At 35.7% G+C, this 17,238-nt stretch overlaps 1 protein-coding gene across 1 annotated transcript in view; it reads left to right on the top strand.

The window, feature by feature from the left end:
* The window catches only part of DPYD (dihydropyrimidine dehydrogenase), a 743,206-nt gene that overhangs the window by 518,123 nt on the left and 207,845 nt on the right, over positions 1-17,238 (top strand). Inside the window, exons 17-18 of the mRNA XM_037498291.2 lie at positions 10,821-10,941; positions 11,782-11,901. Coding sequence (XP_037354188.1) covers positions 10,821-10,941; positions 11,782-11,901 — 241 coding nt within the window. The remainder of the gene's footprint in view (positions 1-10,820; positions 10,942-11,781; positions 11,902-17,238) is intronic.

Here is a 17,238-nt window from a genome sequence, read left to right as displayed (position 1 = left end):
GGAGCATTAGTTGGCCACACCTATATGTTGTACTTGTTTCTCAGTTACCAGAGAAAAGACAGAAGAATAGTCTCTCTCTGCTGAGTTCCATTATGTGTATGGTTTCTGTGTCCCACTCTCACATCATGCAGTGGGGATTTCCCACAAGATAGGCAGGGTAGTAAAATGTCCTGCAGACAAAAAGAACAAAGAATCAAACTGCTTGTATTGCATCTTCTCTACGGGTTTGATTTTCAAACATCGAGATTCTATAGTAGATAGCAGAAAAATTGGAATTGGAGAACAAAAAGGCAAGCTAGAGAGGAAAGAGTAGAACAGGAATGTAAAAGGAGGTGTTGGAAAATAAGATGTATTAATGTCACAGAGTTTCTGATCCTTAAAGTCATAGATCCATCTCTTAAAGAACCAGCAAGAAAATTGTCACTGGTTTCACTGGTGGGTCCCCAGACCTGGGACATATCCTACAAGATAAATCAGAGGCAACCTAGACCCAAAAAACAAACTTTCCTTTTATCAAAACATTTCACATACTTTCTTAGTGTTCCTTTTATGCTTGTAATAGGCACCCAAATACAGAGGGTAACCTTGTCATGTTCCTTTTTTTGACATCTGAAGGACTAGATATAGAACCCCCTTTGTACACACACACATTTCTTACGATAGGTGCTCATATAAACCACCACACGAAGTGTAAGTAAATAAATTGATAAAGATTAAGTTAGTTCAGATTGCTCAAGATTTTGAGCCAAATCTAACATCCATGAATTTTATATCAAGAATTTGTGAATATCACACTTGCGAAAGGTCACATTTAATGTCTTTCTCACCCCACATTTTCACACAAAGACTTTTCAATCATCACCCCACTTTTAGTAGTATCTCCAAACCCTTTTCAGCACAGAGGGAAATAAGTCCCTGGCAAAGAGCTGGCAAAACAAACAAAGGCGAGATATTTCTTTCTAGCTCTTACAGCAGCAGTAGGAAAAATCCCTTAAGGAACTGTACCAACTTGTTATGGATGAGTTCCTCTTAGCTGAAACCATTCATTGCCAAGGGATTGAGGATTTCTCCGCTACATTATTTAAAATTGCCTGAGCAGTAATTCCTTCTTGCTTGGATTTCATAAAGCTCCCAGGACAGAAGCTTGACTTCCCTGGATTCTCTTCATCCGGAGTGTATCAGCATTGTGGGTGCTCCAGGGCAGAAGGCTGTTTTACTCTAACCTCCTCCCTGTGTGGGTTAATCATTCACACCACTATGGGATTACAAAGATACTGAGGTTTTGTGCTTGTGGTTGTTTTCTAACTTTAGCACTGGAAAACGTGGGCTAAGTGAATGAACCAACAGATGTGTAAAATATCAATTGTTACATTGTTTACACCAATGCTTTGCATTAAGAAAACAAATGCCAAGTTGCCTGAAGTCTGCAAAGAATAAAAATCCTTATTATATACTTAAATACTCACTTGCCCTTATCTAAAAATGAACCCACACACAGTAGTGCAAGTGACTTCTTGCACTTCATTACCCACTCAAATCTATTCAGTGTGTTCTGAGCAGTCACTGGATAGCCTGCTGATTTTCAGTTTGGCTCAGCTGGTCCACAATTTTGAACCTCTACTGGTGGCATCAACAAAACATGTGCAAAGCCTATTTCTCCATATATTAAGATTTTGCAGTTTATACTGGAATTATAATAAATAAATGCTGGATAGCACTCTTTTTGCATGATAGATAATACTAGGCTTTGAATACACAAGATAACAAGAGGCTATATATAAGATCAAGGTCTATTGGGGATGATGAGGCTTAGTATAAAGAATACTAAAAAGAATAAGCCATTTTCAAAAATATTTTAATGTAGAGGATGTTGAAGTAACTTTATGTCTGTGAACTAGGACTCGTATGATTCTCAAGGGCTATGTTTGCCTCTGATGATAGGGCAATAAAATGATAAAGGCTAAGGAAGGAGCCGAGATGGAAATGTCCAGCAGAGACAAAAGAAAGTCACTGTGAATCAGAAAAGAGTAATTGTCCATGTGTGACCAACAGTGGGGGTCACATATAACAGAGTTTGTGTGTGACTATAATGAATATAACAGAGTTTGTGTGTGACTATAAAGTATTGTATATATATTCAATACATGTGTGTACACACATTTTTATACATATTTATAAAACATGTATCGCTCACTTCTTTTGTGCCTTAAGTTGAAAATGACACAGAGCTGCTTGTATGTTCTCTCTACCCACGGACATAAGCCCTCTCTGTTCTGATTCTCACTTGAGGCCTCTCTCAATTTTGCTTTCTCTACCTAGCATGTCCTTCATTTCTTGTTCTCTGTCATTCCTCAAAGCAGCACCCCCAACCTTACCTCCAGGTGGGATGGATTGGTAAATGACCCCCTTTTCAACATTTACAGTGTTTTATAATCATCCACTTATGTTTTTTTCTCTCTCTCTACTGGAATATGTCTTTTTAAATGGTGGATCTTATTTTTTATCCCGGTCCCTAAGAGTTTGAGACACTGGAGACGTAACACTATGTTGAATGAAGATTTCTTAAATGTGTAACCAGCTTTCCACAAGAGCATCAAAACATTTGCCCCTTCCCTTCCATATAAGCAGGAGGAACTGAAGATAGCAATGGTTCTTGTTCTACAAGCCAGGAAAATTTAGAAAATCTTGTGATTCCTTCTATCAGTGATCTAAAGTACTTAAAGGACAGCTGCCCCTTCCTATGACCCAGCAATTCATAAAATCTTCCTTGAGGTCCTACTGTACCCAGAGCTCTTTTTCTCTGAAGCTTTAGGCTATTGATGGTCCTCCAGAGTGTGCATCCTTAGCTGTGCCTCAACTCCCAATCCTTGTTCTCTGGGCACTGGTAAGGGAACCTACCCCCTTTTTTTTTTTCCATCAAAAGGAATCTACATTCCCTTAAATATTTTTTTTTCTGTGTCTATCGCTCCCTGCTATATTTTCTTCTTTTCAAATAGTATATCCCTAGTATTATTCTCTTTGACATTCTTAGTGTCAATGTCCCACATTGCCATACCCTTAGTTTCGGGAGCTTAAAGTTTCGACAAGTGGACAAAAATTGCCATGCCCTGCTTAGATAACTCCCACCTGCAATGTATTCTTTGAGTCATTATTTTTATCCCCTCTGACAACGATCTGGTTCTCTAGCCACCTGTCCAGCATCTAGTTTCTTTACTCCCAAATGACAGTGCTAATGACAGGTCAAAGCCTATTCATACTTCAAATCTTCCCCTCCATAATTTGTCCTGTGATATCAAATTCAGGTTTTTGAATTATCTTGAGCATTTTGGCAAATGCCAGCTGAAATAGGCAGGCCAATGAACATCTCCTGCCCACGGTTCCATGAGGATCTTTCAAAGACTATTCTTTCTTATTATTGAGAAAATGCTTTAAGAATCTATTCCAGGAGTGCCGTATAAATCATGATCACCCCCCCCAAAAAAAAAACCCCTGAAGTTGAGCTTTATTTCTGCAAGTTAAGGAGTTAACACAGAGCTGATGAGTACACAGGCTAAGGTGATCTACTCAGGATCTGAAATGTTCTTATAAAAGATAAGTGGAACTGGGCAACTATGCAGACATTCAAACCTTCCCACAGGAAAAGATGTGTACTCAATCTGTGCAATGAGCTGACAGCCTCTAATTGCTCACTCCTTTAGGCTGGTCTCAAATTTTAAGCAGAGGTCACACTCCTTTTGGGGAGAACTCAGCCCATGATAACAAAGCTATGTTAGAAATGCCTAGCCATTTCTGAGCAATGCCACACTTCTCTCACTGGTGTCTTTGCCTTGCAGCTCCTCGTAAAAACAGAAAAAAATCTTTCTCATGTCTTTACATATGATGGCTCCCCTTCATTAACTCTTACTTTCTCCGTTTTCCTTTCACAGACATTGGTCCCTCGTAAGCCTTTAATATTCCTAACTCCATCATTGTGTCTGGTTCTTGGACGCCTCAGTTGACATAACGATTTCATACTTGTATTTGGACTTTGTTCTGTGATGGGATTAGGATTTATTCAAAGAAAAAGAAACTTTTGGGCCTCCCTAATGGCGCAAGGGGTTAAGATGCAACCTATGAAGCTATCCGCAGTCACTGCAGCATGAATTCGATCCCCGGCCAGGGAGCTACCCACATGGCACAGCAGACCTCTCCTGACTCACCCTCTGCTCCCCTCAGCAGTGAACTTTGGTCAGTCTGCCTGTTCTGTTCCCCACTCTGTCTCTGGTGATTCCGCTCACCCCCCACACCTCTGGCCTGTACCCCAGTTCTTTTTTAAAAAAAGATTTGTTTTTTTTTTTTATTTATACAATAATACAATAGCTGGGGTACAGGCCAGAGGCATGGAAGCGTGAGAGGATTCACCAGAGACAGAGTGGGGAGCAGAACAGGCAGACGAACTAAAAGCGCTGCTGAGGGGAGTAGCGGGCGCGAAAGGAGAGGTCTGCCGCACCATGTGGAATCTCCCTGGCCAGCCAGGAATCGAACCTGCTTTTCAGAGACTGTGGACAGCTTCACAGTGCTGTGCTCAACCTGCTGTGCCACCAGGGAGGCCCCTGTACCCCAGTTCTTGTATGCATAAATAAATAAATCTTTAAAAAAGAAAGAAAGAAAGAAAAAGAAGTGTTTCCCCAAATGACCCCAGAATATCTTACCTAGGGAAATTCAATAAAACCAGAAATGAATCTAATCAAACCTCTGAAGTCTAACTTTCCTGGAAGGTCTTGGATATGTTCAAGACTTCTTGGTAGCTTACCCAACAATGGTGAATATATGCTTCAGGGAAAGAAATGATCCAGTACCAAAGGCATAGGGGTAACTACTCTCCTAAATGAAGACTGTGTTAAGGGACATGATGCAGGACAATGTATTGGTGCCCTCTGTCTAGAGACAGATCAGACATCCCCATGGAGAACTAGAACATCTAATTGATATTTTGATTGATAGTCTGCTGAAAGAGTTGCTACCATGTTGTGAGACATTGGAAACAAAGCTGCAGGAGTCCATGCTAGAGGAGATGATAACTGTGTGTCTGAAAGGCAGGTCTACCCATCAAAAAAAGAGTATAGCTAGGGAAGTTAGTAAATATAATAATTTCCATCTGGCCCCACATCCCTTAGTGAGATAATCAATTAATGATAAACTCCTTAATAACATCAAAAAGTCACCTGGAAATTTCTTCCAGGTGTGTTGTGTTCTAACACTCTAATTTAGTATCTGGTTTTGCTTTTACAATTCATTCTGTGTGCCCAAATTCTTGCATTTCTGCACTTTACCTTTGCCCACGTCTTTCTGTACTAGACCTGTCTGAATCTTGACACTGGCTATATATGAACTACTGTTGCCTTGCTTATTTTGATTTTGTTTTTTAAGAACAGGGATAACTTATTATTCATCTTTAAGTCTTTATTGTCTAATATGATGCATAGTGCCTAAAACAGTTATGAGGTTATCCTCGTTCAATAATTTTATACTCCAATTTTCTTTTAAATAAATAGAAAAAGGTGGTCAGTGTTGATTTGTGCATTGTAAACTCTGTCAACTCAGCAGTAGTCGTTGGGTGCCTATGATGTGTCTAAATACTGTGGCACATGCTCTGAAGTAATCTGAAATGATCGAGCATCAGTAGAAGCTTTTATTTATGTATGTACTTAACGTGCAGTATTCATTTATTTATGTGCCTAAACTGTATTTCCTTCATTCATTTACTATACAGCACAGACCAATTGCAGTGCCTGTGGTTAACAAATATTTGTTGGAAATGCAGACCCACATTGTCAAGAATGACACTAACTTTCATTTTCTCCTATATATTTGAATACCCTTAGAATTATTTTTTTAGAATTAATTTTCAATGAGATTTGTAGCAGGTGAATATATTTATATATAGTATTTGGTATATGTATTTTGTCAAATATTTGAATTCATGTAAACACCATCACAAGAAATAGAATGTTTGCAACCCTAAAAAATTTTCTTATGTCTCTTCCCATGTAACTGTCCTCACCCCCAAACCTATATTCCAGTAACCAGTGCTCAGCTTTCTAGGATCATAGTTTTCCTTTGTGAAATCACATATAAATAAAATCATACAGAATGCACACTTTCATGCACTTCTTTAACTCATGTTTTCTTGATTAATTCCAAGTTATTGCTTGATGCAGGGATTTTTATTATTGGTGAATTTTATTCCATTGTGCCATAATTTGCTCATTCACTCACATACTAATGGATGAAGTGGATTGTTTTCAATTTGGAAGTTTTTTTAAAATTTGCTAAGAACAATCATGTGCAAGACTAAAGGATTTAAGTTTCCATGGCTCTTATATATGTAACTAAGAGTAGAATTACTGAGTTTATTTGTAAGTGTATTTTAGAGGAAATAGCCACATGATTTTTCAAGGGGGTTGTCTCACTGTGAAAATTCTCAAAGCAGAAAAGCTGATGCAGAAAGGACACATACTAAAACATAAGTTAATTGAAAACATCTTCATTCCAATACACAATCTTCACATTTACTAATAGTCGTACTTAGAGTTGTTAACTGCCTGGAGTAGTTAACTCTTTCTGTGCTATTTTATTGACATAGAATAATGAATACATCACTTTTGCCTAATATTCTGAAACTACCTCTAACCTTACAGGTATAAATGAAGTAGAAGCCTTTTATAGTTCTAGTTTACAATTGATGACTGAATTTTACTTTAGGGAGCAATTTTGCTAAAAAACTATGATGGCTTAGGACATGATAATGGGAAAGAAAATTAAGAAGGTAAAATAGGTACTCAGGTTATTCTGAGTTCTCTTTATCAGAAAAGTGGACGTAATAAAAATTCTAGCTACCTACTGGCATATTATGTGAATTAAGATGGAGACATTCCTTAGTGGAAAACACTTTATAACTAGTAAAATTTTTCAGTGGATTCATGGAAATGCCTCCTTCTAAAAAAGTCATTTTGAATAGAATTGTACAGAGTGAAAATTACTAGGTAAATTGGAGAGAAATGTTTCTTAAAGTCAAAAATTTCACTTGTAATTTAGCTTATCAAGAAATTCCCACAGTCTCATTTTCTGGTGCTTGTTCCTTAGTACAGGGCATGAAATCAAAGAGACTTGATGCCCTAGGTAATTGGTGGAAATGCCTGTCCTACAATAGAGAGGTCATCTTGGGGACCTCTAATCAGCAGGATGTATCATTTATAGAACCCCCTCTTAATGTGTAACTAGATACATACTAGTTACTAGAAATAAAATTATTCTCCTAGGACCCATTATGCAATTAAGCTTTAAAAAATGACTTGAGCTGGAAATCATTGCAGCAAACTACCTACTCTGGACTATAGTTTCCATTTTTGGCTGTTGCCTTTGTTGTTTGATTTTCATAGGAATCTGTTCTAGAATATATTAATTGCAGGTGAATAGAGAGGTATACCTTTTCAAAATTGTCAGAGAAGTCATATTTTTCTTTTATTTTTTTAATCTATTTTTTCAGCACTTCATTAAGTTAGTCTGGTCTCTTTACCTCATGTATTATGCTCAAGACCATTATTTGTCCCCCAAGAGCATCACTCATCATCACTCATTCCCTTAAGGACTTCATTGCACTCCTGCTTTTATCATAGAATAAGAGGACTTCCAGTAAAGGGAAACCCATTCTGTTGCCACAGGTTTTTTTTTTTTTTTTTTTTTTTTTTGTTATCACACAAATAACAAAAAGGTTAATAGGTATTAGAGAAGTACACACAGAGAGACACACACACATACACACACGAGCAGTTGCTATGGAAGAAATTGTGAACAGTGGTCAGAGATTGGCAGTATTAATAACTGTTAGAGGAATCAATAAAGACTTGGTGATCCTGGTATAACTTTTGTGAATTAGGCACTGAAGAGTTGTTAGGCTAATCTTTTTTGCATGATTGTCCATTAATTCTTCGGCATCATCTGAGATTTGCAAAGAAATTTTCTTAGATTTGATGGGCTTATAAAATTTTTAAGAATCTGATTTTTCTGAAACCTAAAATAATCTATATCTTGATGAATAAATGAATTGCAAGTGTTCTGGTTTCATTTACTCTTTATTCATTGACACACAAATATTTTTTGAGTGCCTACAAAATTTTGTGCCAGAAATAGAAAATTAGTCCAGAGATTTTGTTTTATTTACTTTTTGTTAGCATGGATAGTTGTCTTTGAAATATAATAATTACATTATGTATTTCCTATATGAAAGAGTTAAGGGGTATTGGAAGTTGTATATAATTTGCTTATTTCAATAAGACTTTAAAAGTTGACTTGTTAGGAAGAGCAATGCCATCTGATGCTATCACTGGAAAATAAGAAGGTCAAGATGCAAAAACAAGTAGCAGGTTACATTATTAATTGCTTTTAAATCTTGAATGTTCATATCAAAAGTGTGCAGAAACCAGAAATATGGGAATAATTATAGTCTATCCTTTAATTCCCCATAGTATAAAGCTTCATTTTATCATGTTATTAGTCTTGCCACATTTATAGTTGTATTAAAATTGTCCTCATTAATGCTTGTCAAACAAAACTGCAATTTATGGAACAGTCTTTAATTGTCACATTAATTTGGTCAGAAGTTGTTTTTAAAATTCTCAGATAATCAAATTGTGTTTCAGCTGGATATGAGAATTAGTCAACAACTGACTTGGCTGAGTATGAAAATGAGAAAAATATATCTGAGTACATAACCTTTCTTAAAGAAGTATAGGGAACTCAAATAATAGCATTTAAAAATATAGATGATTCAAGTAACTAATGGTAGTCAAGGAATACATACATGTACACACACACACACACACACACACACACACACACCGAATTGTTAAATCATAGGAAAAAGGCATTCATTTAAAGTGTTCAACTACTGAGGCTCAACAGAAAAAGGTGTGACAAATGTTCAAAGTAAATTATAAAGACGTGGTGGTCAATAGTATTGAAAGCCACTTAGAAGCCTTTATCAGATTATTAGTGTTTACTCTATGGAAACCAAATAAGATTTTAAATTTGCTTCACTAATTCTTATCAGGCTGCCCTCTGTCTATTATGCAATTCAAGTGATCTTTAAATTATTGTCAAATTCTACCTGAAAGAGAGCTTTCACAAAGGACATGCAATTCATATCATCTAGAGTTACTGTCATTTCTAGGCTAAGTCCCATGGAAATTCATAACTTAAAAATGAAAGTCACAAAGATGCAACTGCCTTCATAATGCCAATGCAGCGGTTATAAATATTTCATGAACATTGCATGGGCAGGGGCAGATCTCCATTTTCATGAGTTAGAATTTGTACAGCTAAGTCTCCAGATTTTACTATTCATAATGCACAGTATGCCCTGTAGAGCCTTCCATATAGTGCTTTTTTAATATTTATGTTTAATGAAGAAATTAGTGTTCTGAAAAGAGAACTAGTCAAGCCAAAGATTTCTCATTAAGATTATTGGTTTTGCTAAATAGAGACAGTAACAATCAACAGAAATTACCTCATCATAAAATCTTATAAATGCATAACTTTTAGGGGAATACAAGATGACGGATGAAGACACGTTAAACCTAAGTGAAAAGGTTCTTTCTAAAGGTTATAACATTAAAAATATCATCTTAAAAAAGATTCAAAAGGTTAAAATGCAAAGAGCAACTTTCTTCCTTATAAAAATATTAATTACAAATGATATACTTGCCTGCTATTTCGTGGTTTAAATATATGTCTATATTTTTGTGGGTTTCTCTTTTATTCAAAAAAAAATTTTAGCTTGCTAAGATAATATTGCCAAGTTCAATAATGAATTTCTATTGCATATTTTAAGGTAATTTATCAAAGTGCACTATCAGTACCTGTCAGAATACATTTTGTACTAAAAGTAATGAAAAAAGGACTATTGTATGTGTTGAAATCAAAGAACATTACTACAGCTAAGTTATTTTCAATGGAAAAGATAGGTGATTGTCCTCCAAATGATACTTGTCCCATGGGAAAATAGAAGCCTGAAAAATCACAGGAAACAGGAACGAGAAAATGTCTATTCCTTGCTTTTAAAAATGAACATTTTTTTTTTCATTTTTGTCATTTGGATCATTTCTTTCAATTATTTGAATGCTGTGAAGTGTTGTCTAGATCTTGGTAACATTTTAAAAAGTAAACTAAACTTAATCATCAGCTCATGTATAATCCAATACTGAATTATTTCACATTAGCATATACTATATACTGTAATTAGATTGATTAGGGAGTCACAGGTTTTCTTTTGAATATGCTTCGACAAGACTAAGTCTTCTAATGATTAAAACAAAAGGCTTCAGATTTGATATCATTCACCAGATGATCCTAAGCAGATGAAATATTTTTGATATAATAAGCAGATGAAATATTTTTTGTAAGTCTTAACCCAATGAGTTCACTAAAAATTCTGTAATGTTTTCTGAACTTGCCACCAGAAGTTTTTTATTCCTGATATTATTTAACTGGAAGTGAGAAACACTTGCTTCCATTTGGTTCTTTTGTAATTTTATTTTCCAAAAGCTCCCTTGAGGAATTTAACCTTTATGTGATGAATTTGCAGTTCACTTGAAGCGTGTTAACCTTAGTTCCCTAATGAGTCTAGGTGTAATACTGAGGAAGAATTTGAGAAATATATCATGTAGCTCATTGTCAAGTTGGATTTGTCTTGCATATCTCCAGCTTTGCTGTTGTTCCAGTACACGTTTTGATCACAATTCTTTAATTATGTTCTATATTTAACTGACCTATTTGAACAGGATCCAGAGCTGGTGCGGAACATCTGTCGCTGGGTTAGGCAAGCTGTTCAGGTTCCTTTTTTTGCCAAGTTGACCCCAAATGTCACTGATATTGTGAGCATCGCAAGAGCTGCAAAGGAAGGTAAGAACTAGGTTTGCATCTCTTGTCTAATTTTGTCAGTATGGGCCTGAATTAGGTAGCCATACAAAAGTGTATCTTTAAGCACAAATATATGTATCTTTGTTCAGAATTTAAGTGTAAAATTGAGCACTTGATCTTACAAATGCCGTACATTTACACCATATTCAAGCTAGGAAATGGCATTCCAAACTTTGACCTGGAAAACCAAGAATATTTATAAATTTCTCCTAATAAACATGTGTTTAACACACAAAGAATTGTGAAACAAAACCACAGTTACAGCAAACTACTCCAAAATAAATGATCTCATAGTGGATATGGGTCAGCCTAGCAATAGCACTTGAACCTTCATTCTACACTAAAGTTATAAAAAGAAAGAGAGAAGATACCAGTTTCTATATGTGAAATTTGTTGCATTCCCTTTACCTTTGCTAGGGCCTTGTGTACTACCTAAAACATATGCTCAGTAAGTATTTATTGAATACATAAAACATGTAGTCGATGCGTGATTTTATAAATCATATATGCTTATGTTCTATCCAGTGGAAATTGCTTCCTGATTTGTAAAGATATTGTAAATTACTTGGAAAATATCACTGAATACAAAACATTTGGCATCCACAAATCTGTAAAATAATTAGAAAAGTGCATGGTGGTAATTAAAAGTTTTTATGTCTGGTATTTGAAGCATAATTGTAGGAATGAAATTAGTGAAGTCATTTGAAGGAAGGAAATGTTCTCAAGAGAAAGACTACAGGTCCCTGTGTGGTGCAAGTTTGAAAGTGTTTTAACTAGTGTCCCTTTTGGAACTACGGGTAAATGCTGATGTGTTTTTCATAGGTGGTGCAGATGGTGTTACAGCCACCAATACTGTCTCAGGTTTAATGGGATTAAAAGCAGATGGCACACCCTGGCCCGCCGTGGGCGTTGGGAAGCGGACTACATATGGAGGAGTTTCTGGTAGGTGCTGTCCTCTCCTTGCCTTTCGCTTCTTTGGAGGTTGCTAAAAAATCAGGAGGTTGTGTTGCAAGCAATGGTGAGTCTCTGTTGGTCAAAACTTCTAATAGCTATGACAGATGGAGCAGATTGAGTGTGAAGGCTCAAGTGAGTGATAACACAAGAAGAAAGAATACTAAGATAGGTTTGACACAAATTGTATGCTCTTGTGGTCTCTGCTTTCCTTAGAATTTCTTATATTCACTGTTGTCTTGTCACTTACTAGTAAAGGCTAATATTTGGACCTTCTAAAAGAAAAATATAGACACCCTGATTATAATCTTTTTTTATAGCCTGGCATAGTTTCCACTCTTCCTAGACTTTTGAAATCTGCCTTCAAAAAAATCTTGCTTTCAGTTGTACCAGACAAACCATTAAAATACTGTGTGTACAGCTTCAGCCCGCAAAACATTTGCAGACCTCATACCTTTGCATGCTCTCATCCCAGAATACTTACATTTGAAACAATAAGAGTTTTAATCCCAAAGTCCTGTACAGTATCTCTGCCCTGTGTACTCTGTTGCTGTGACAACATGAACTTGGTCATGCAGAGACAATGCTGTGAGGTTCTTGACTGTACTGGTATGGGGATTAGTCTCCTTGGTGATAGAGACAGTGGTAAATATACATAACATAGCAGTTCCCCACTGTTCAAGAAAAGCATTGCTGAATCAGACCAAAATGTGCTTTTGGAAGAGACTGGATAGACACAAATAAAGCACTATCCATGCTGAGGTATTATGTTTTGAGAGCATGAAGTGTGTCTATGAGCCAGGATTTTTTTTTTAAAGATTATATTATGCTTTTAATTGAATATCCTTCCCGCAATGTCAGAAAGAGGAAAGCTGACAAAGAGCACCTGCTCAGGGTCCAGACACAACCCTTTTTTATCAGGAGCTATCAAACAGGACCTTAAATATTATTGTAATGCAGAATAACAGGGACTGTGTTAGCATGTGCTGAAGAAATAGAGTCAAGAGACTCCAGCATTGGGCTGTAACATGCACTATGTTTTCTGTCAGCCCATTTCAATTTTTCCAGCCTGCCATGTTGACAGCAAGAGAATAAAGGAGGTCACAGAGGGTGCTGAACATTAAAAATTAATAAAAGAACTATTGCAGTAGTATTTTATATAAGTAACACCATTCACATTTTCTCATTTAAACTGCAATTTCTGAATATTCTCCCATACTATAACTCAGTCTAATAAAACTACAAAATTACAGCATTAGAAAAAGTCTTTTGTGTTGCCGTCTTTAAGCATACACACACTGGAAATTATAGCAGTACCTGAAAACAAGTTCAGCTATACCTCAGGGCCTGTTAGCATTTCCATAGAACTCTATTTCTAAGATTTATAAATTCATATATAAATATTCACTTGGGCTATAAGCTCAGCTAAGCCTCGGCGCAACTTTCATTTTAAACAACAGAAAGTCCCGAATATTTTTAAGGGCTTGAACCTCATTTCTAATAGGTTCTATATTAAGTCTCTTCACAATAAACAATCTGTTTTGAAAATAGCCGCTCTCCATATTGACAAAATTAATAGAGCTTTTCTTCTTTAAAGCAATGTTTGTTTTAATTTAAAGATAATAGAATCTGAAAAGCAGTTTAAATAGACAATGAAAATATAATTGAGGACAGAAGCAAGTACTTTAACAAAGTACCTTCAGAAAGAATTATAGCAAAATCTGCCCTAGCAAAATCATGGTAAATAATAATCATTTCAAATTTTAGGAGTGATGAAAATATCAAAATGGCTAAATGCCATTCTTAGTTCTATCAAACATGGCTGTCAGGGCTTCAAATGCTGTTTCAATATAGAAAATCACATGAAATATGCCAGATATTTTTACAAGATTTAAAAAAAATTACCAGAGAACAGAGCTAATGCTGTCCCTAGTGTTCTCTCAAGGCATTAGAATGTCTGCTTTTATAAGAACTGCTTGAATCACAGATTTTTTTAATTAAATGCTAAATAGAGTCAAATTTTGAGTAGCCACCCAAAATACAACAGATATTTTTCCTTGCCAGGGAAGGAAAAATTTTCCCCTTTAGCTCTTTACTTTGTCTTCACTGTTTTTTCACAGAATAAAATTTCTACTATGTGAAACAATGATTTTGCTTTATTTAAATGGGGAGATTGTAAAGTACTGCAGGTAGTAATGTCAGGTAGAAAAATGGTCACATCACTGTAAAGTCCTTTTCTTAAAATGAATAGCTGATAAGGGGCAGTGACTGACATTGGGAAGACAGAACCTCAACTAAAGAATGTCAAGTGGAATTATTTCAAATATGATTAGCCTGGATCTAAAGCAGTGTTTTTTCAAACTTGATTTTCCAACTCAGAAATATATTATGGAGCTGAGTTTAGTGAGGTAACCTATAATCAACATTTTTTAAAATGAAGTATAAAAAAAGGGCAGAAAGCTTTGCACATAGTTGGGTTAAAGTTGTTCAACTGAACATCTTTTTTAGTTATAAATGCAACAAGTATAGACATATTTCTGTGTGGGTCATAAGGTAAAATGCACTTTTTTTATTGTGGTTAACCTCAAAAAGTTGGAAAGAGGCTATTTTAGGGGGAGGTCCCTGTTAAATAAAACAAGTCATTAAGGAGGTAATGTCTACTTATTGCCATTGAAAATGTATTCTAGAGAGAGAGTTAGGACTTCATTTCAAGTTCTCCTTTTCAGCTTTGTTATTTAGAAGCTGCATTTTTCCAACTTACCTGCAGGTGATTAGAAATCTGCAGGGAGGGGATGGTTTGTAAACCTGAATTTCAATTGTGGGAGAAACACCTGGCTAGATTCACATTCACAGTATGAGTCCATTAAAGGTTAAACTATAGAATTAAAGGTCAATCCATAGTAAGAACAGTATCAACGAAAGGTTCTTCAATATTCATAAGAAATATTTTCATGAAGCTACAATAGCTAATTAAGCTCTCCACCATTCGAAGACTTCTATATAAATCACTGATTAAAGAATCAACATATCAACATTCTCTATCTTTGGACAGTAGAGACTGTGTAGGATTTCAGTGTCCAGTGGGGGGTGCATAGAGACTTTTCCAACCCAACAAGCAGTTCCTCAGACCAGAAGTATATCTGATTATTCAACTCAGTTCAGCTCAATTCTAATACTGTCCACCCAGAGATAGCATCAGATTCCACAGGTAAAAAGCTCAGTCTCTCAAGATCACCCCCTCAGATGCCAACTGCAAGGCCAGGCCATCACCTGGGCTTCTGGCCAACTCGCTGTAAAGCAGTGGTTCCCAGGACCCCTTCCTGAGGTTCAATCAATTTGCTAGAACTGCACACAGAATTCAGAAAGTCCATTCACTCACTAGATCACTGATTTATTACAAAGAACATAATTCAGGAAGATAGATAAAAAAGATGTATTGGGCAAGATGTGGGGAAAGGGTCGGGAACTTTCATGCCCTCTCTAGGTTTGCCATTCTCCCCCAATTTCATGTGTTCACCACCCCAGAAGCTCAAAAAGTTCCCCAAAATTTTGGGCTTTCATGAAAGCTTCATTTATTAGACTTGATTAATTGATCTTTGGCTCTTGGCAACTAGTTTACCCCCCCTCGTGGGACATTTGATGAGAGAACTTAAGGCCCCACCCCCTGTTCATTTCCTTGGCAACCTCAGATGGTTTCCAACAGGTTTTTCATTAATATAAGAGACACCCTTATCATTCTCAACACTTCGGAAATTCCAAAGCTTTTGTGTCAGGAACTGTAGTTGCAAACCATATATGTATGATACATACCCACACACAAAGATCTCTCTCTCTCTTTCTCTCTCTCTCGCTCTCGCTCTGTGTGTGTGTATGTGTGTGTGTGGTGTGTGTGTGTGTGTGTAGCAGACAATACTAGATAAGTTGTTATCACCTAACTTTCCTTTTTGTAGAATCCATACAGAATACTTGTTAAGAGCAAACAGCAATTATTCAGTGTATCACCAAACAGTAGTGTAGATTATTGGGATTTTGTTGTTGCTGTTGTAGGGGGTGGGGAATCCTTGATCTATTTGATTGGAAGAAAAACTAATCCATAAAATTATTCATAAACTTCATCCTTGAATGAGTTACTTACTATTTTTCTTAGATTTAGTTTAGTTAATTCTTTTCTTGTTTAGGTTTAAATTGATCTTTTTCCTGAACTTGTCCTCAAATAATGAGGGCATCTTTAAGATAGCCCCTAACTCAGTTATGACGATCACCTATATAAATGGTGTTATCCTTCTGTTATGCTACATTTTCACATGAAATCCTCCCTGTAGATAAGATTCTTTTAGAGATGGTTAAGAATGAGTCCTGCATGGCATAACTAAAGATAACTTTTTTTGCAACTGACTTCCTGAGGATAACCTTTAGTCAGTTACAATTGTATCATGAAAGTCAGTAATTAAGCAACCTTCTGTGGAATAAACTCATTTGAAGGAGTTGGTGTTCCTCCTTATTGTGCTTTAAATATTTCTTTTCATTAATGTGGGGTGGGCATATTCCTTAGGCTTGTTATGTTACTCCATTTACTGTACATAATTTGTTATACATGTAAACACACACACACATACTCACTCAAAAGGAAAAGTTCTGAAACTTCTCTGCAGAAGTCACTTTGATTTGAAATGATGATATATATAGATAGGTCTAATAGAATTTATTTCATACAAGCTCAAAAACATAACTTATTGTTTTAAGTTATTTTATTTGCCAAATTTGTTCTCGCTTACCAAAAAAAGGAAATTAGTGTTTTTAATTTCAAATTTTGGATGTTTATTTAGTATTATTGATCCTGTACCAACTCATTCAGTAATAGCAGTATAACATATTTTATTCGGTATTAATACTTACAAACTTATTACTGATTTCTGAATAATTCATCAAAGATGACTTTCAAGATTTGATTTTAGGAACTGGAATTTACTAATCACATGTAAGATATAACAAAATATTTAAGAAATTATTGCATATTTCTCAACAAATGATAATGACATTCTCCATAAATGCTCCCTCATTCCACAAACAAATACTGAATGATTTGTGATCTAGCTAGATGGGCTATTGGACTCTGAGCTCTAACTGACCTATTTCAGTTAACATGCCTCTTAAAGGTATTTTCATTATAAAATCAACATGGGAATTATCAATAAAAATAGATATGTTAGAAATTTGCCAGTAATTTATAACTGTGCCAGTGTAGGGTTAGGAGTACAAAGTGTATAGTTTAGAAAATTTGCACCAATGAGAATCAATATAGTACCTTAAAAAAAGATCTTAAGCACA

This window comes from Talpa occidentalis, unplaced genomic scaffold, assembly GCF_014898055.3.
Source record: "Talpa occidentalis isolate TD23 unplaced genomic scaffold, MPIMG_talOcc4v2.1 talOcc4.9, whole genome shotgun sequence".
NCBI lineage: Eukaryota > Metazoa > Chordata > Mammalia > Eulipotyphla > Talpidae > Talpa > Talpa occidentalis.
Note: the sequence above shows the minus strand (reverse complement) of the source record. Positions and strands in the feature narration are given on the sequence as shown.